At 38.9% G+C, this 20,979-nt stretch overlaps 1 protein-coding gene across 1 annotated transcript; it reads right to left on the bottom strand.

Annotated features, from left to right (window-relative positions):
* Positions 1-10,805: 10,805 nt before the first annotated feature.
* Positions 10,806-19,580, bottom strand: LOC138954142 (uncharacterized). The gene is made up of 4 exons (XM_070326043.1): positions 19,186-19,580; positions 18,000-18,206; positions 16,767-16,917; positions 10,806-15,464 (listed from the first exon to the last, which is right to left on the bottom strand). Exons 1-4 carry the CDS (start codon positions 19,504-19,506, stop codon positions 15,199-15,201), a joined length of 945 nt encoding a protein of 314 aa, XP_070182144.1. The 5' UTR covers positions 19,507-19,580; the 3' UTR covers positions 10,806-15,198.
* Positions 19,581-20,979: the final 1,399 nt, after the last annotated feature.

Raw genomic sequence — 20,979 nt, 5'->3', positions numbered from 1 at the left:
TCCGTCGCTTCGCTCCGTCGGGCTTCAATTAGCTTTTGTCGGGCGTCAATCCCCGATGAAGACCTCGAAGTTTCAAATGGAAGCATGTTAATGTGTAATTAATGACCGGTAATTTTTAATGAGTCGGGGCATTCTGACCAATCACAGGATCTGTTTCATTAAAACGCAAACTTGATTGAAATACAATATCAAATAAGCGCCATCCCAACTCTCTTTTTCGTAGACAAAAATGCTCCGATAAGCTATAACGGCTTAGATGATGGTGATGGGAGATGGTTTGGAGAGTGAGGGAGCGAAGTGGTTTTTTGGCTCACGTAAGTGTAGCCTATGCGATGGTAAACTTTGTCTGTCTGTGCGTGCGTGCGTATGTATGTATGTATGTGTGTATGTCTGTGGTAGAAACTTTAACATTTTTGGCTATTAAAACACCGAAATACTCATTTCACGTGGTTAATTTTCAAGCACCATCTTCAAATTATTGAAGCAATGATCAACATTGTGTCGGCATGTGTGTAGTTAAAGCGTGTATCCAAAGAAAACGGGTGGTGGGGGGTTTTGAAGGGGTACAAGCAGTTGACTGATTTGTGTCGTGTTTGGCATGTAGACGGCAGGTCAGGTGTCAAGATCAGGTCAGGGGTCGCGCGAAGGATTGTGGTCCAGTTCTCACCTCGCCGATTCGCCGGGGAAGACGATTTCATGTTGTTCGGTTTCTAAGCTCCAGAAAAGTAAATAAAGAAGATACCAAAGGGAGATTTCCTACAATTTGATCTGCACAGCGTGTTTCCAATGTCCACGCGAGGAAGAGCTGTCGAAAGCCCGGCAGTCAGTGTCGATCTTGCAGCCGTATCCCGGTAAGTTCAGAGACAGATCTAGTGTCTCCCACTCTGGTAACGTGTCACCTACTGTTAATCCGTTTTGTTTTAATTTCTTTTTATTTCAGCAGACACGGATGTCAAACACAGTGCTAGGCAGTCACCTCTAGTGAAATGAGTTGATCTAAAGTGCCTGTAATGTTTGGATGTCTTTGCTCGTGGTTCGATTTATGTGAATTTCAAGACTTGCAGTAGAGTCTCAAGTTAAGTTTACTCTGCCCGAAAAAAACTGTCCACCATTTACTTGAACATGCAGATATAAGGAAACGGAATGAATCTGTTCTCAAAGTCAAAATGATCACGATTTTTTCCTCAGATTCAAAACATGCACTGTCATGGTTTTGTCTGTACAATTTAGTAAGTCTTAAGTACTTTGCAACAACTTCCTTGAACGTGAAAGACAGTTTTTGAATGCTAGATCTGTATCGCGTTTCATTCCAGACTCGATCCTCTCTTTGATTGTAGATCTACTGTTTGCTGTTTACGCACTATCATATGATTCGCTATGTAACGTTTGGTAAGCTTACCTTGCCACAGCTTTCTTGTCTTTGTTGGCATTTCTGGCTGTGTTGACCGTCAGAATTATTTTAAGAACCAGGCTGCTGCAGTCGACATGTTTCGCATATTGTAGGGTTACCATGCTGCATAGGTAAAGTGGCTTGTATAACCTGACTATTCTGTTTCAAAACACTGTTTATATTTGTGTAGGTTGTAGTCATCATAACTAATCGCATTTTGCCATTTGTTTCAGAAAGGAGGTTAACCTACAACAAGATCGACGCTATGTCAGATATATGCCTCAGCCACATGAAGACTTCCGAATTTAGATCTACTCGGCATGGTGACAAGTCTTGATGAAAAGTATAGGACTGAGGACAGCAGTGGAAAAAGTGCCCACATGGCAGGTACCTAACCTATTACCCTAGTCATTTTATCTGTTTGCCTTCTTTTGAAAATTATACATGGAGTTGATATGATGCGTTAGTTTTAACTCTGTGTGTGTGTGTGCGTGTGTGTGTGTGTGTGTGTGTGTGTGTGTGTGTGTGTGTGTGTGTGTTTGTGTGTGTGTGTTACGGAGTGAGTGAGTTTGTGTTATGTTACTGTTTGTTGATTTCTTACGGGAGCCTTGAAGGCTTCGCCTCTTGTTTTCATTTTTTTGATAAATGTCTTTGATGACGTCATATCCGGCTTTTCGTGAAAGTTGAGGCGGCACTGTCACGCCCTCATTTTTCAACCAAATTGGTTGAAATTTTGGTCAAGTAATCTTCGACGAAGCCCGGACTTCGGTATTGCATTTCAGCTTGGTGGCTTAAAAATTAATTAATGACTTTGGTCATTAAAAATCTGAAAATTGTAAAAAAAAATAAAAATTTATAAAACGATCCAAATTTACGTTTATCTTATTCTCCATCATTTGCTGATTCCAAAAACATATAAATATGTTATATTCGGATGAAAAACAAGCTCTGAAAATTAAATATATAAAAACTATTATCAATTTTTTTTTTCGAAATCAATTTAAAAACACTTTCATCTTATTCCTTGTTGGTTCCTGATTCCAAAAACATATAGATAGGATATGTTTGGATTAAAAACACGCTCAGAAAGTTAAAACGAAGAGAGGTACAGAAAAGCGTGCTATCCTTCTCAGCGCAACGAATACTCCGCTCTTCTTGTCAATTCCACGGGCACTGCCTTTGCCACGGGCGGTGGAGTGACGATGCTACGAGTATACGGTCTTGCTGCGTTGCGTTGCGTTCAGTTTCATTCTGTGAGTTCGACAGCTACTTGACTAAATATTGTATTTTCGCCTTACGCGACTTGTTTTTTCTGCACAGACCAGCTGCTTGAGAATCGTGACGATGTCGAACAGTAAAGTCTTGTGTGAAGTCTGCCGTAGCTTCCTTCCTTCTGTTTTCTGGGTATTATTTCGTTTCCTTTGTAAAGAAGAACAGTGACGTGACGGGTGCTATTCATTGTCACGTGTGTAAGTTTTTGTTACTGCGTATTTTTTTCCCGAAGGTTCGTCATATTTATGTAGGTTAAACTCAGTGTTCAATAGGAGTGGGTTATATATAATGTGGGTTTGGATAAGGTCCAAAAATGTTGTCAAAAAGAGAATATCAACAGGAAATCAATATTGAACGGAAATTCCTTTTTCTTTTGAAATTGAAACACGAACGTCGTCATAATAAGCTGTAGGCTTATTTGCAGTACGTTTAGAACGGAAGTTTTTGACCTAGAAGTAACTGCGAGTCAGCTTCACTGTTATTGTATTAATTAATTTCGTGGCGTTCAATAGCTATACCGGAAAAGACTACTTATTGTTAAAACACGATATACATTGTTTGTCGTACTTAAGCTGTCAATTGGTTTGTAAGGACAAGTGATTCAGCAACATTGTCATATTTAGAATACCCTTAGAAAATCAACATTGACTGTTTGTTAAAAATAATAAAGTCATAGGACCTATTGATTGTTGTACTTAGTGACATGTAGTATGATTTGCAATCAGGTTTGTGGAGAAAACGTTGACCTAGAAATAACAGCAACTCATCTTCATTGTTTAAATACCCGTAGTACTGGTGATCAACGGTGTTCTGAAACGACCCATCCTGTTTAAAAGATAATACGAATTGTTTGTCGTAGTTAGCTGTAGATTGATTTGCGTCAAGTGTTGTAAGGAAAACGTCAGTCATCATGTGAGCCATCATTCATTTTTGAAATGAGATATACCCGTGGATGTTCAACAGTGGACAGAAACAATTTTCCATATTTATAAACAAGGCATATTGTGTGTGGAACTTAGTTGTAGTAGGAAGAACAATCGCGAAGCCTCATCATGAAACCCAGACGAGACCTTCAAATGCAGGCGCTGCGACCGGGCCTATCCCGCATTTGCCTCGTCAGCCACGAGCGTGTCTGCTGGCGACGTGGACATACCCCTACCCACCCCCCGCCCCCCACCCCCCCCGATACCCCCCCCCCCCCCATACCCCATAGATCATCGTTCACGAAGACAAGCCATTATGATTTGGACTTTGCTGTAGACTGATTTTTCTGTAAGATATGTGAAGAAGACGATGAACTGAAAGCAATCGTCATCCAGTGTCATTGTTCAAATGAGAATACCCGTACAGGATCAACAGAGAGTTGAAACGACTTTTCATTATTGAAAATAATACATATTGTGTGTGTGTGGTTCTTAGCTGTAGACTGACTTGTAGTTTTGCTATTTTGACCTGGTAGCAACAACAGCGATTCCATTTCATTGCTTAAAAAGCAACTTGACTATAGTTGCGATCAACAATGACTGGAAATGACTTTTCTAATTTGACAATATTAGGATACATATTGTTGGAGGAACTTTGGAAACAATACCATCTGGTTGTCGTACTAGGTTTACGACTAAGATTTCAAATTCAGAAGTGACTCCGTTTAATTGTTAACATTCGGAAGTGGGAGAAAAAAACACCTGTTTACATTTGAAAACAATATACACTATTTGCTATTATACGATGTAGTTTGAGTTGTACACATTTTTAGTAAGCGTTTGTGCTACATAGCAGTAGCAGAGATTGCAGCTGCATTGTTTAACTATCAATACGTATGTGTTTAATGTCTTTCTCACACACGTATTAAAGCTTCATTTTGATATTGTTCAACGGTAGCTCATCGTTAAAAATGACACTTATTGTTTGTCGTACTTAGCTGTAGATCAGACTTGTACTGATTTTGCGAGGAAGACTTTGACGTAGAATACGAATGATTCGGCACTGGTGATTGTTCATTAGTGCTCATCAATGGTGGGGTGTCCATCACTGTGAAAGACGTTGATATAGTATTGAAATTGCAATGATTCACAACGGCGGCCATTTTTCCTTACTTCGCAGAAGGCGTTGGGGGTGGGTGGTCGGTTGCGGGTGGGTGGGTGGTCGGTTGGGGGTGGGTGGTGGGGCGAGGGGAGTGGGATTTGTGGTGCTATATCTTCTTCAGGTTTTGTGTGTTGCAGTGTTATTATTGATTCAAGAACGTTTTATCTATCCATCCATCCCTTCAGGACCTGGAGTCCCCAAAGCTCGGCCATTTCCGTCTACCCTACTTCTTCGTTGGCTTTTCTCATCCCAAAGTAATGTTCTTGCCACCAAGCAGATTTGTTATTACTCTACCTTTTACCCTATCAGAAACCCCGCAAATTCCGGGTTTCAAAATAAAAATAAAATTCATCCTATTGTGTTCTTGCTGCGTAACTAAAACGTTCCTGTTCACTATTTCTTTGGGATATAATCACATTTGAAACTGCGCAAATATACGCCTACATTGGTTTTAAAACTCGTACAGACTAAGTTATATGTCCAGATGATGTCCTACCACCTTGCATTTTTGTGAATACGTCATTCTTTTTTTCTTCTTCTTTTTGTGAAGGCTTGATCTCTACACATAGGAAACTACGCAGATGTCCGCCTATATCGGCTTAACAATTCCCAGGCAAAGCTATCCTGACGACGAAGGAAGGGGAGAGAACCCTGTCAGCTGATAGTGCAACACTGCCGAGTGGATGAGATACACTCTGCAATCTTATCACGAGTTTTCAAAATGCGGGCTTCTCCTCGTTCTCTGTCTAATCAATAACTCCTACTGTCACGTCTCAAACCCCTCAACGTGTCATCGAACAACTATTTTCCCTCCCCTGTTATCCTTTCAACTCCTATCTATCTATCAGTCGGCCATATTGTATGACTGACCGAGTCTGACTCAGCCACTAGAGAGTGACACAAAAGGGGAGATTAGTCCTACGGAAAAGGGCGCAACGTTCGATATGCCGGTGATAGTCGTGTCAATATCTTATTCCTGGTGTCATTAGTGAATTGGGAGAGGTCGAGACATGAGCAAAACAATGCGCTGACTGTTTGCTAACCAAAATAAATGCTTCGTTGATCGAACAATTACAAGGAAAAGTACGCTTAGCCTACTTGTTCGCTTCGTTTGTGCACTCGAGGACTGTACTTTTGTTGAACCTACTTATTGCTCTTTTGAAGTCATTGTCCGTGTGGCGAAACATCAGAATGTTGTAGTTGTAGCTATTAGCAGCAGTGACAAGAAGAACTAGAAGAGGAGGAGGAGGAGGAGGAGGAGGGGTAGACTTGTAAGAGAGGGAAACGGAGAGAGAGAGAGAGAGAGAGAGAGAGAGAGAGAGAGAGAGAGAGAGAGAGAGAGAGAGAGAGAGAGAGACAGACAGACAGACAGACAGACAGAGAGAGAGACAGAGACAGACACAGAGAGAGGGAGAGAGAGAGAGGGAGAGAGAGGGAGAGAGAGAGAGCGAGCGAGAGAGAGCGAGGGGGGAGCAATAGAGAGAGAGAGAGCGAGCGAGAGAGAGCAAGGGGGAGCAATAGAGGGAGAGAGAGGGAGAGAGAGGGAGCGAGATACAGACAGACAGAGAGACAGAGATACAGAAAGGCAGACGAACAGAGAGACAGAGATACAGAAAGGCAGAAGAACAGAGAGAGCGACAGAGAAAGAGACAGACAGACAGACAGACAGACGAGACAGACATACAGACAAACAGACAGACATAGAATAGACACAGACAGAGGTTAGTTGAATCACGTCTGCTTGTGCGAGCTAATGCAACTACCTAGGGATACTTATTTTGAGCAACAACCAAAAAAGGTAAAGACAGAAAAAAAACCATATAACGAAGAAAAAGAAGACAATGAAATACACAATCGATTGTTCTTGGAATTGCTAACTGCACAGTCCAACCCAACTTGTCTTCCAATTTACCACAAAGACGTCATACTACAAAGACGTCATGCTGGTCAAGAATGACCGTTCGACACGTCCTTATCACCAGAGAAACAGTCAGCGAGCGGTTGTGTAGTCAAGTTTGTGAAAGGATTCTTCTTTTATAAATTGAATGTTAGCTCTTATAGAAGAGTTGAGGTAGATTCTTCGTGAAGACACTTTGTACTCAAGGAAGGCACAGTACACCCATACAGCGCAAACCTCAAACAGCATTCTTACTATCCTTGAAAGCCTGAACACGACCCACTACTTCAATTACTATACATTCACGTGTTATATCAGATTTACAGGACAATCGTATAGCGTAACCCTACATTTTTAATGATTTTAACGCGGGAACCTTGCTTTTGTGAATTTGATTATGGGGGATGTCTGTGTTGCAGGTCCCACTGTATAGACACTGTGTTGCAGGTCCCACTGTATAGACACTAACTCAGGTCAAATCAATCTGTCTGCCAGGGGAATGGCTGACCTTTTCAATCATATACACGGGTTTTCAATTAACGGCCTCATCACAAAGATCTGCAACCAAACGCATCTGCCTAGTATGTTGTTTTTATGAGGAGTAGTATAGCACATTGGTCAATGGCAGATACTTGCCCTTAGAGGAGAACCTGATTGTCCAAACCTCATGTACAGTAAACAAAGAGCCGGATCACCCTTAAAACTTCCGACCAGCACAAGGGTTTAAATTCAATTACTCAACATGTACTATCAGACCTACATTACATGTGTGAGCACACCAGCATCCCCATGTTCAATTAGCGCGATTTAACTTGTAATGCGAGGCTTATAATTAAAGTGCGTTCGTGCGTTGAAAATCCTACATCCCCAAATGCAGTAATCGCATCAAACGTGCCACATTACAAGCCCGACCGAAAACTAAATCGATGTAGTAGTTGTAGTTATTTGTAGTTACATATTATTAAGATAAGATACAATACAGTGCGACATTACAAACAAGCAAAACGTATCATCGTTACACTCTTGAAACATATCCAAAGTTTAAAGACGACAAATTTAATGACTACGTAACAAGTAGGCTTACTGTAAGGCTTACGACACGTTCGTGCGATTGAAAGTTGCATTCCTACAAAACACCAAAACAGAAATAATTACCTTCACTTCTAATCAATACCCTAAAGTTCAATTACTGCAAATCCACATGTAATATTGAACTTACAACTCATGCGTGCGTACCTAATCAGTCCAAAATTGTGACAACAACCAAATAAAAGTAATCCCGACTAATATCCCTATGTTCAATTTCAGCAAATCCACATTGAGGTTTAGAGCACGTGTGTGTGTGTGTGAGGAATCCTGCTTTCAACAAGAGTATCAACATTAAATCCCCATGATCACCCCAGAGTTTAGTTACCGTCATTCTACTTGTAATAAATGGTTGTATTCATATTTGTGCGTAATAGCCTACTCTCTCACTGCAACCTAATGTAGAGAATAAAGCCTACTATTTTAACCAAAAAGCTTTCGAAATAATATAACCAGGGGGGTCCGGGGGTATGCCCCCCCCCCCCGGAAAATGTTGATAAATCAGGGAAAATGGAGAAATCTGGTGCAATCTGAGCAAAAAAAAATTCCCCTAATACACCTTCCAAAAAGTAAATTTAAGAAGACAAATTTGGATCAAAACAAGGACAATTGAACGATCTGGTCCAACCCGAGCCAACAAATTGCCCAACTACTTTCCACAACCATCACTTAGAAGACAAAGGCCGGCTCCTATGTGGTGCTGGGGCATGCCCCCCCCCCCCCCCCCCCACCCCCGGAACATTTTGATAAAAATCACGGAAACTGGAGCAATCTGGTGCAATCTGAGCCATGGATCAGTTTTTCTTCATTTTGACATTTATTTATTTATTCTTTTTTTCTTTTCTTTTTTTTGTAGGATAGGGGGGGGGGGGGGGTCCGGAAACCCCCTGGATCCGCCACTGATAACCGTTCTAGGCAAATGTCATTCTCACAATGGTTGACACTATCTATGGGTATTCGTAACTCTGTCATTCTCACAGGGACAAACACAAGAATCACAACTTCCAATTCCGACGATCACCCCAAGTTCAACCTCAATAAATCCACTCGTAATATCAGACTTACAGATATGTGTTGGTTCGTAGTTCAGCACTCTGAAGAAAGAATCCCATATGAAATGGGAATCCACACGTTAAAGGCACAGTAAGCCTCCAGTAAACCATCACAGATACTGTCAGGCTTTTACACACAGTACAAACACCCTTCCATTTGAACGCTCACCAAACGGGAACATCCCAGGTGCCCTCCGTAAAGAGCGAGCAATTTTCAAAGAATTTATTTTTGCGTGGTTTATCTTACCCCTGAGCCATCGTGAACCCGTGTGATCAAGTTTCCCTTTTTCAAAATGTAGTCGTCAGTTAGTCATTTGAATGCGACTCGCTGTGAGCTTATCTGCAATAGCACGTTATTATGTACCTCTGACTATGCACGAAACAAACGGCTGTGGCTCACAAGAACTCTAGCGATGGCTTTTGACTGTTCAGAGGAACTGGCGATAGGTATAAACCGTCGTCTGCTACGAGAACCACGACCTTGCGTGACCCTGCTTCCGGGCTTTTCTTTTTTCAAACTTTCAAAACTTCGAATTGTACTGATCCCTTGTCTTGATGAAAAAAGAATTCTTTTATGATTTAAGAATGTTTGTGTAACAAGCTGTCAATTTATTATTTAGATTTTAAAAGTTAGGTCTAGCACCAAAACGCACCACGGTTCGATTGTCTCTGACACAATCCGCAAAATTAATTCTTTGAAAATTGCTCGCTCTTTACGTAGGCCGGCACCTAGGATGTTCCCGTTTGGTGAGCGTTCAAATGGAAGGGTGTTTGTACTGTGTAAAAGCCTGAAAGTATCTGTGATGGTTTACGGGAGGCTTACTGTGCCTTTAAATAGAACATCGTTCGGGCTAATTTCCCTGTTGAAGGAAGATATCATTCATCACAGTAATTGAAAGTGTTTGTATCGCTGTATGTCAAGAACACTTACGCGACTAGTCTTTCTATCAAAATCGTTGCTAGTTACGGTGGACTTTTGAGACGACATAGCAAGACTGTTAAGTAACGAAGCTGACTCACAAACATGGGATGAGATCAAACAAATTAAATACAAATTATTTAAAAATGTAATGAAAAAACCACCACAGTTTCATTGTAAAAAGCCATCGAAAGAAAAAGCTTGTTTTTTTGCTACGCAATCATTCTTAAAGGTTCTGTTATTCCGGTGTGTGCAACCGTCACCAAGATGATTGATTCCTTTTGCAGACAATAGTTAACATCATTTTTTGAGGATGAAAGTCGCTTGTTCATGTCAATGTTTGTTATTCTCGCAGGTGCCAGGAGAAAGGTTCCGTAAAACTCTCGCTTACTCCATCACACATGTCGTGCACGTATAGAGCGCTTACTTCCCTTTGGTTACTTGATCTCCGAACAACGCTCTGCCTCATTTCGTTAAAGATTCAAATCCTTGTTACATAATGAATATAATTCGTAATAATATTTGCAGAGACAGTTGTTCTTGACAGCATAGGAATACAAATACTCTCAAATACCGTTATAAATGAAATAAACTCGGAGGCAAAAGAAACGCAAATAAAGGATGCGTTAATTAAACCTTTATGGACTTGAAATAAAAATAAAATCATGATACTAGCATGTTCTGCACGTGTTGTTTTAGCGGTCGTATTTTGTCAGAACTGTGTTTGCCGTTATCTGGGTCACACGCGAGGTCTTGTTGACGGGGATCCCAAACCGTCATGGGGACCACTTTCAGCACATGCACAATGTGGACAAGAAAAATGTTCATTCAAAATGAACAGCGTCGATGCTATGTTCAGCAAAGATTTATTTTGGGAAGTGTTAAAGGTTAGGGTGAAAAGTTAATGAAGTGCATGCTGTGCTCGATATAGAAGTTGTTTATTTCAGTCAATGCTTGCTATGAATTAATCAAACAGCCACAAGAAAAAGAAAAAAGCTTTTTAATTAAAAAATAGAGCTTGTTTAAAACAGGTAGAAAGGAAGAGTTGATATTGCAATATCTGTATGTGGCAATGTGGTGAAAAAGAATACTAAAAGTCTCAAATCCATTTCAAATATTTATTGCAGAAAAATAAAATATAAAATAAAAAAATAACAGAACCAGGTGTCATAGGAATGTTTGAAAACAATAATTTTAATTTAACACTGTAAATACCGAATTAGAATGAAACACCTGAAATTGGCACATGAATAACCTGGAATTGCAAGAGGGAGATAAGTAATTGGAAACAAACATTTGAAATTGACAGAGAAACAATTGAAAATATAGTACTGACATGAGCGTAAAATATTTTAATGGAAGTGCATTTTAAGCACGAAACATCCGCAGGAGGATGCACTAACAATTACAAAGTGCCACAAAATGTGTACAGACATTTCACAACAGTGCAATAGTAGCACAAAACATTATTGTGACAATAATTTACACGAAAAAGAACATTTTTCAGCATGGTGGTCCAATAATGATGCATAGGGTTGACATTTAACGGAAACTTTTCACAACAGTGCATTACATAGTGGCAAGTTGCACTAAACATTTGAACAAAATAATGTTAACAGCACAGCACCGAGTTTTGCATAAGTGCACAACAGCACTGACCATTTCACAAAAGTGCATAACAGCTGTGACAATGTTACAAAAGTGCATTGACCATTTCAGGCAGATGGCCAACATGCATTGTTGCTGGTGCAAATCGCAAAAGAATTATTCCCCTTTGTTTGTGATTTTCACACACACAAAAATGCATTGAGCCAGTGAGATTTCAGGATGTATATTTTTTAGCGATTAGCGCCAGCGGCAACGCATGTTAGCCAACTGCTTCACAAAAGTGGACAACAGCTCTGACAATTTGACAAAAGTGAATAACAGCACTGACCATTTTAGAAAAGTGCAGAGAATCACCAGTAGCATGCTGTTAGCAAACATGTTATAAAGATATTACTGTAATGGTGATTCTTATGTATGATATGAATATTAAGAAAAGTACAAAGTATTTTTGATTATGATCAATATGTACATACGATTATTATCAAGTGTTAGCAAAACTGTAAAAACTACTTTAACAAAATTGTAGATCAAGTTACTGAAACATGAACACAGATAGCCTGAAAAAAACAACAAAGTGCAGTAAAAATTTTAATAGTGAAACCTGCAAATAGCACACATCCGGATAGCACTTAGTCATTGTGGACTGATTTGTCTATTTTAGTGTAAAGGTACCTCTGAATAGCACCCTCCCTCAAAACAACACAGCTTTTTGTTTGGTTCCAAGGGAGTGTGCTATTCGCAGGTTTCAGTGTAGTCAACATAAAGCACCTGCAGTAGGGTGCAGAAACAATTACATAGTGCCCAAATTCTGCATGGACCATTTAAACAAAAGAGCATATCAGCACACACAATTTCACTAAAGAGCATAACAGCACTGACAACTTCACAAAAGTGCATAACAGCACAGATAATTTTACAAAAGTGAATTACAGCACACACAATTTTTCAAAAATGCATAACAGCAGGGACCATTCCACAAAAGTGCATAACAGCACTGACCATTTCACAAAAGTGCACAACAGCATTGTAAATTAAAAAAAAAATTGTAGATTGAGTTACTGAAACCTGAACACAGATGGCCTGAACAAATCAACAACATACAGTAAACTTGAAGCTTTTTTGGGGTCAGATGCCTACATGGGAAGAATGAAAAAAACATGCTTCCTACACAGAGCCCTACATGGGACTAGTACTTTTTCTGATGGACATTATCAAGAAGAATGAATACTGTAATGGTGATTCTTATGTATCATACATAGTTTCAATTGAAAGACCAGGAATATTAAGACAAGTAAAAAGTATTTCCCATTATCAGCGATATGTACATACGATTATTATCAAGTGTTAGCAAAACTGTAAAAACTACTTTTACAAAATTGTAGATGAGTTACTGAAACATGAACACAGATAGCCTGAAAAAATGACAACAAAAGTGCATATCAGCACACACAATTTCACTAAAGTGCATAACAGCACTGACAACTTCACAAAAGTGCATAACAGCATGGATAATATTACAAAAGTGAATAAGAGCACGCACAATTTTTCAAAAATCTTGGCATGGTGGCGCTGTTGCTGGTGGCTTGTAAATGGCAGTGTGCGCACCTGCAAATCTAAATTAGGCTTTGAAGTAACTGCATTTGAAGACGAGGTCAAACATTTGCCTTGTTTTTATAAGGACAGTAACCATTTTGAGTCTTGAGTCTTGAAAATTAGCATATATTCCTGGTGAAGTTATTTAGATTTGCAGTTGCGCAGGCCTCAAAACAACACAGCTTTTTGTTCGGTCCCAAGGGGGTGTGCTATTCGCAGGTTTCAGTGTAGTCAACATAAAGCACCTGCAGTAGGGTGCAGAAACAATTACATAGTGCTCAAATTCTGCATGGACCATTTAAACAAAAGAGCATAACAGCACTGGCAACTTCACAAAAGTGCATAACAGCACGGATAATTTTACAAAAGTGAATAACAGCACACACAATATTTCAAAAATGCATAACAGCAGGGACCATTTGACAAAAGTGCATAACAGCACGGACCATTCCACAAAAGTGCATAACAGCACTGACCATTTCACAAAAGTGCACAACAGGATTGTAAATTTAAAAAAAAATTGTAGATCGAGTTACTGAAACCTGAACACAGATGGCCTGAACAAATCAACAACATACAGTAAACTTGAAGCTTATTTGAGGTCAGATGCCTACATTGGAAGAATGAAAAAAACATGCTTCCTACACAGAGCCCTACATGGGACTAGTACTTTTTCTGATGGACATTATCAAGAAGAATGAATACTGTAATGGTGATTCTTATGTATCATACATAGTTTCAATGTACAGAAAAGACCAGGAATATTAAGACAAGTAAAAAGTATTTCCCATTATCAGCAATATGTACATACGATTATTATCAAGTGTTAGCAAAACTGTAAAAACTACTTTTACAAAATTGTAGATGAGTTACTGAAACATGAACACAGATAGCCTGAAAAAATGACAACAAAAGTGCATATCAGCACACACAATGTCACTAAAGTGCATAACAGCACTGACAACTTCACAAAAGTGCATAACAGCATGGATAATATCACAAAAGTGAATAAGAGCACGCACAATTTTTGAAAAATCTTGGCATGGTGGCGCTGTTGCTGGTGGCTTGTAAATGGCAGTCTGCGCACCTGCAAATCTAAATTAGGCCTTAAAGTAACTGCATTTGAAGACGAGGTCAAACATTTGCCTTGTTTTTATAAGGACAGTAACCATTTTGAGTCTTGAGTCTTGAAAATTAGCATATATTCCTGGTGAAGTTATTTAGATTTGCAGTTGCGCAGGCCTCAAAACAACACAGCTTTTTGTTTGGTCCCAAGGGAGTGTGCTATTCGCAGGTTTCAGTGTAGTCAACATAAAGCACCTGCAGTAGGGTGCAGAAACAATTACATAGTGCTCAAATTCTGCATGGACCATTTAAACAAAAGTGCATATCAGCACACACAATTTCACTAAAGAGCATAACAGCACTGACAACTTCACAAAAGTGCATAACAGCACGGATAATTTTACAAAAGTGAATAACAGCACACACAATTTTTCAAAAATGCATAACAGCAGGGACCATTTGACAAAAGTGCATAACAGCACGGACCATTCCACAAAAGTGCATAACAGCACCGACCATTTCACAAAAGTGCATAACAGCATTGTAAATTTTTTTAAAAAATTGTAGATCGAGTTAGTGAAACCTGAACACAGATGGCATGAACAAATCAACAACATACAGTAAACTTGAAGCTTTTTTGAGGTGAGATGCCTACATGGGAAGAATGAAAAAAACATGCTTCCTACACAGAGCCCTACATGGGACTAGTACTTTTTCTGATGGACATTAATTATCAAGAAGAATGAATAGTGTAATGGTGATTCTTATGTATCATACATAGTTTCAATTTACAGAAAAAACCAGGAATATTAAGACAAGTAAAAAGTATTTCCCATTATCATCAATATGTACATACGATTATCATCAAGTGTTAGCAAAACTGTAAAAACTACTTTTACAAAATTGTAGATGAGTTACTGAAACATGAACACAGATAGCCTGAAAAAATGACAACAAAAGTGCATATCAGCACACACAACTTCACTAAAGTGCATAACAGGACGGATATTATTACAGAAGTGAATAAGAGCACGCACAATTATTGAAAAATCTTGGCATGGTGGCGCTGTTGCTGGTGGCTTGTAAATGGCAGTCTGCGCACCTGCAAATCTAAATTAGGCCTTGAAGTAACTGCATTTGAAGACGAGGTCAAACATTTGCCTTGTTTTTATAAGGACAGTAACCATTTTGAGTCTTGAGTCTTGAAAATTAGCATATATTCCTGGTGAAGTTATTTAGATTTGCAGTTGCGCAGGGTTCCATTTACGATTTTAGCTGAAAATGTAATCGGTAAAGCGTCAATCACCTGCGTTAAAAGACAGTCATTTGACTCAAGGCTGAGCACATCTTGCTTCAGTAAATTTTTGACCTCATCTTCAAATGCAGTTACTTCAAGGCCTGATGCGGTTTTCATGACCACTCTGCATGTTTTTCGTTTGGAGTCCTTGTCCCCACACTTCGGACAGGCATTGTCCTTGTACTTTGAGTTCCTGCACGCTGTAAAAAAACACACACAAAAAAAACAAATATTGAAATGTAAAAAATAAAATAAAACAACATCTGTGAAAGAGCTATCTAAAAAGACTTATAATATATTATAGCAATAATTTTTTTGAAAGAAAGTTAATGTTTTATGTTTGTGATAATAGCTGTTGGTGTGTGTATGTGTGTGAAGGAGGAAATGTAGTTTGTGTGTTGAACGTGGTAAAATCAAAAGGTTAATTTGCAAAAGAAACTGACAGATCTGCATTTTCATGATGGGAAACAAAATTACTGATATTGCTTTTAGAGAAAATTGTACATTTGCATTGTAATACATTAATACTGTGGACCAATGATGGAAGCAAAGTTGTATACAGTCCAGATGCAGTGTATGTAACAAACCATGTTACTTTTGAAATAAGATTAGATTGACTGAGCAGGCCTCTGGGTGTCATGTTTTGTGAATAGAAATTGAGGAAGAAATGTTTTGTGATATTTGGTTACAAATTAAATTTAAACATGTTTTTCGAAGCGCCGTGCTGTGCTGGCTGCTTCTGTGTTATGTATATATATATATATATATATATATATACAGGGTCCCCACTGGTTTTTAGAAACAAAATTCCATGACTTTTGCATGACTTTTGATGAGCCTCAATAACATTTTCCATGACTAGATCCACAGGTCGCCATTTCCGAACACGCAAACTTTGTACGTCTTGTCACTGCCAGTTTTGACACTGGCTTGCTTTGCACTGAATTTGAGCCAGTTTCTACGCAGTGTCTCTTCGACAAGCAAGTCAAGCATTTGCTACGCAGTCAGATTATCGGTAATGTTTGCTGGTCCTGTCATTTGAAAGGTTAATTTTTTTTCTTTCTTATTTTTGTTAAATTCCATGACTTTCCATGACTTGAATTGGAATTCCATGACTTTCCAGGCCTGGAAAATTAAAAATCAAATTCCATGACTTTCCAGGTTTTTAATGACCTGTGGGAACCCTGTATATATATATACAACTATATTGTGTTTGGCATCGGTAGGCCTCGCCCAGGTCGCTTAGGTTGTTGCTTGTTCTTGTATTGATTATAGGCGGACGGTGAGTTCCCTCCCTTGCACCGTGGACGAGCAGGAGGTCGCAGGGCTGCAAACCGAGTGATGAACCCACGGTGCAAGGGATGGAATTCACCGGCTGCTTATAATCAATACAAAAACAAACAACAACCTAAGTGACCTGGGCAAGGCCTACCGATACTAAACACAAGATAGTTATATACCACACATCAACGCTTCTGAATAAATCGGAGAACTGTGGTTACCTGATTTGTTGCATGGCGTGTACACGTCTGTGTACATTATTTCATCGATTGTGTAGTCAGGCACATCCTCAGGTTTCGTGAAATCGGGATCTTCATCAAAAGCTTCAACAGCCTGGGAGTCCATCAGGTCGAGGTCATCACTTTGCACAAACTGTTACAGAGAAAAAATTATTTAATAATTGTAACTGTTCACTAAAATGTCCTTTATCCAATGAAAGAAAAAGAACATTCATGCGGTACACTGTTTAACACTAAATTTAGAAGCCCTTTTCACACACACACACAAAATTGAGTTAGCTAGTTAGCTGTTGCTTTTTGGACCACGAAGGCCAAATCAGAACGGATGTGCAGTAAACTTTGAGCGTAACTTACACTAAATCCTTGGTAATTTTGAGACCTTTAACAATCATGATCAATAAGTCACTAAAACCGTAAAACTTGTCAGTGTATTTTCATTCTCATGTTACATGTAAGTAGCACAATGCGTTTCGACAGCAATCAGGGCTCGAAATTAGCAAGGATTTAGTGTAAAATACCCTCAAAGTTTACTGCACATCCGTCCTGATTTGGCCTTCGTGGTTCGCGGGACCCAAAAAGCAACAGCTAACTAGCTAACTCAATTTTGTGTGTGTGTGAAAAGGGCTTCTAAATTTACCGTTGAACAGTGTACCGCATCAATGTACTTTTTCTTTCATTAGATAAAGGACATTTTAGTGAACAGTTCAAGCAATGAAGTGGACACAACAGGTACTTCCAAGCGAGACTAGGGCACTCAGAAAGTACACTTTTAAAAAGTTTACAATGGTCATCAGGTGGTAAATATGCAACATGACCATATTCCGTTGAGAAATACAAAAAAAATATGACTTTTGAACATTGAGTAAAGTAGAAATTGAGAAAAAAAGCTTTAGGATCAGCGTCCAAAAAACAGGGTCGATCGGTTTTCTAGTACTATAAACAGACAACAAAAATGTTTTGGCCCAAGAATTTTGTGGGAAGATAAGTCCATGCAATTACAAATCTACCAAACTCCATCCGGTGCTTCCGAACAAAAGCCATTTTTACCTGATCAACAACAGGTTTTGTTCTGTGAGTTTAAATCTTCGTCATTCTTGAAGTTGTTATTTTTCACAGTTTTAAGCGACACGCTTAAAATCTTCCTTGGTTACGCTTTAGCAAACAAACAAAAACTGCCAGGAGTAACACACAAGGTACACAGGTAAAAGTACTTACTTCCAATTGGGATGTTGCGACTGTTGTGAGCTGTGGTCTGTTTTGATATAGTTTTCTGTACACATTGCTGCAACAGATGATGTCTCCCTCTTTGTATTCCCGTTCTGCCATGTCCTTGAATAGGACCATTTTGGCATGGCCAGTTTGATCCTGAATTCCAAGGCTTTTGACTGAGAGGCCATTTGCGACTGTCTTTTTGGGCGACACCTATGTATGAAAATACAGAATATAATCCGTATTAGAAATCTATTCGTTATACAAATGCTACCTGAAATTAAGTAATTAACTGCATTTGTGCACCTTTCTGAAAAACAAAATACAAATTAAAAAAAAACCAACCTTTGTTGGCCATCTTTTTGAAGAATAAATTGTGGCATGGACAGATTTGTCTTCAACAGCCAAACTCTTGAAATCAAGCTCATCTTACAGAACTTTTTGTAAGGGTAACCTGTTTAGAAAAAATTTTACATTGTGAACAATGTATGAATTTTTGAAATGCTATCTAAAGTTGGGTAACTGATGAGCATTTGACTGCATTTCTGGAAAGGACAAAAACCGACATATATATGTAAAGATTGAAAAATCCTTGTAACAGGTGTGATCAAATAAACTATAGTTTCTGCTTGGGGTTAAAAAAAATTCCATGAACACTGAAATGAAAGTGTCAAGCACCTAGTGCTGGTAAAAAATATGAACATTTGAAGACTATATCTATTGTTTATCAACCCTTTGCCCCCTGAATCGTTCAATGTGGCCCAACAGGTGCTCCCTGTGTTTTTTAAATTAACTGGAGAACAGTGTAACACATAATTCATGAGATAAAGGGCAGTTTAGTTGACAGTTCAAGCAATCCAGTGGACACAACAGGTACATGTACTTGCAAGACACATTAGGGCACTCTAAACGTACCCTTTTGAAAAGGTCACAAAGGTCGTCAGATGGCAAAGGGTACATTAGAAGATAAGTTTAAGAAATGAGCAGCCCAGTAATGTAAATAAAGGATTGTTATACCGGCTGCTTGGAAAACAATCAGTCCCTGGAAAAATAACGGACAACCTGAATACTATTTGAAGAATTAAACCACCTTTACGCACAGACTCAAATAATTGAAATATGCTTTCATCAAAATTGTAAAAAAGTTTTTGTACATGAGTAACGGAATGAAAACGGAAATCATTTAACCAACCTTTACAACCTTCGCCACAACTGTTGACCTGCAGCTGGCATTTTCGTCCGCCAAAGCTTCTGAAAGTTTCCTTTTTGTAGAGGTCTTTGCGAGAGGAGTTGAGGAATCTGGCAGCACAATCAATGAGGCTTTGTCCAATTGCTCCTTGGTAGGCTGGTAGCGAGCCTTGTAGCTGGATTTCGATGACTGGACGTAAAGGAGGATGTCGTCTCTCTTCACCAGGCCGCTTAACTTCAGAGTCCGTTTGTCTTCGAAGGTTTTGTTCAGCGACGCATTGTACACGTTGATTATTACTGGTATGGAGCCATCTTTTGGAGCCATCAATATGTAAAAGTTTCTGCGTTGGTAAACGTCTGTCTTTTTAAGCACTGTGCCTTCCAGGTCAAAAGTTTTTGCTGCTTCAGCCTGCCAAAAAAGTTGAAAACGAAAATTTGCACAATGAAATTGAAATATTCAAACTCAAAAAAAATATTGTAAATATATATGAGAGTGGTATGTTGTCAATGTTTGAAATGTGAATGTTCAATTATGAAATTAAAATATATCAGAGTGCAGAGTTCAAATTTAACGGGGGCCCTGGAGTCAATGGCCGCTAAAGTTCGCTTGGGCGTGCAATTGTTATTCAGTCATCCTGGAATTGATTGTTTTTTTCTCGTAGTCTGCCATATTCATCCAAAACATCATCGGAGCAATTAACCTTTTCTGGATTAAAACGTATAAGTGTGAGTCCCTGTAAGGTTTTTAATCTGCTAAGAGCTACGTAACTCATTCCTTTCTCAAAAATTGAAGAACCAAGATCAACTGCTGCTTGGTCAAGAGACAAACCTTGAACCTTATGAATAGTGCAGGCCCAGCAAGGTATCAGAGGAAATTGACTGCGCACAATTTGATGACCCAAGTAGCTAAATGTATGTTCAATAGGTTTAATGGGAACAGTGTTGTGGCCAATGAAAAGGTGATTATTTGCAATGGTTGAGTCATCAAATAAAATATTGATTGTTTGAACATGGCCATCAACAATATCAATAGAATCCACAATGCCCATAGCGCCATTTACTAAACCATCTCTGGTACAGATATTGCGAGTAAGCATTAATCGAGTATTAATTGATATTTCTAGTAAACACAATAAACCGCCAGCCACTGTGTCATCAGTTGGTATTTGATCAGTTGGTACATCTTTCCCGTAACACGGATCATCTGAAGAAAAAAAGTGTATTGCTGGAATTGTAATTGTGGCATTTGGCAACATAGACTGGCACAGTTGATTATGCTGGTTTACATCAACTTTTCGTGGAAATATGTGAAGAATTTGTGGAAGATCAGTTTCAGGCAATTGGCACAATCTTGATTTCAGCAGATCAATGTCTTTAAGTGATAAACATCCAACCCTTGCTCTTTGCAAAAGTGAAACAAAAGTACTGTTTTTCTGTTGCCTCATATTTTGGTCTAAAAACACAGGCTTGAAAAGTCTCCAAAGTGCATTGTGAAAAACATGTTTTCCTTTAACAGGTCGCAACTGAAAGAAATCGCCAACAGCTATTATGTTCAGTCCACCAAATGGAACACTGGTGTTTTTTATTGAAGACAATCTTCTACTGATATATGTTAACATCTTGTCGCTCACCATACTAATTTCATCAATAAGAAGTGTGTGAACAAACATAAATTGCTTCTCTAAATCTGTCAAAGAATAACTTGAAAGTTCTTCGTAAGTCATAAAGCGAGTAACACGAATTCTTAACAACGAATGAATGGTTAGACCTTTCGCATTTCTTGCTGCAGTTCCAGTTG

Source organism: Littorina saxatilis, unplaced genomic scaffold, assembly GCF_037325665.1.
Source record: "Littorina saxatilis isolate snail1 unplaced genomic scaffold, US_GU_Lsax_2.0 SUPER_6_unloc_1, whole genome shotgun sequence".
NCBI lineage: Eukaryota > Metazoa > Mollusca > Gastropoda > Littorinimorpha > Littorinidae > Littorina > Littorina saxatilis.
Note: the sequence above shows the minus strand (reverse complement) of the source record. Positions and strands in the feature narration are given on the sequence as shown.

Coding starts and splice junctions, on each gene's coding strand:
- LOC138954142 (XM_070326043.1), bottom strand. CDS start 19,506: ATGGCTCCAAAAGATGGCTCCATACCAGTAATAATCAACGTGTACAAT. Junction 16,918..17,999: donor TCGCAACATCCCAATTGGAA/GTAAGTACTTTT, acceptor TCTCTGTAACAG/TTTGTGCAAAGTGATGACCT. Junction 15,465..16,766: donor CACGCCATGCAACAAATCAG/GTAACCACAGTT, acceptor GTTTTTTTACAG/CGTGCAGGAACTCAAAGTAC.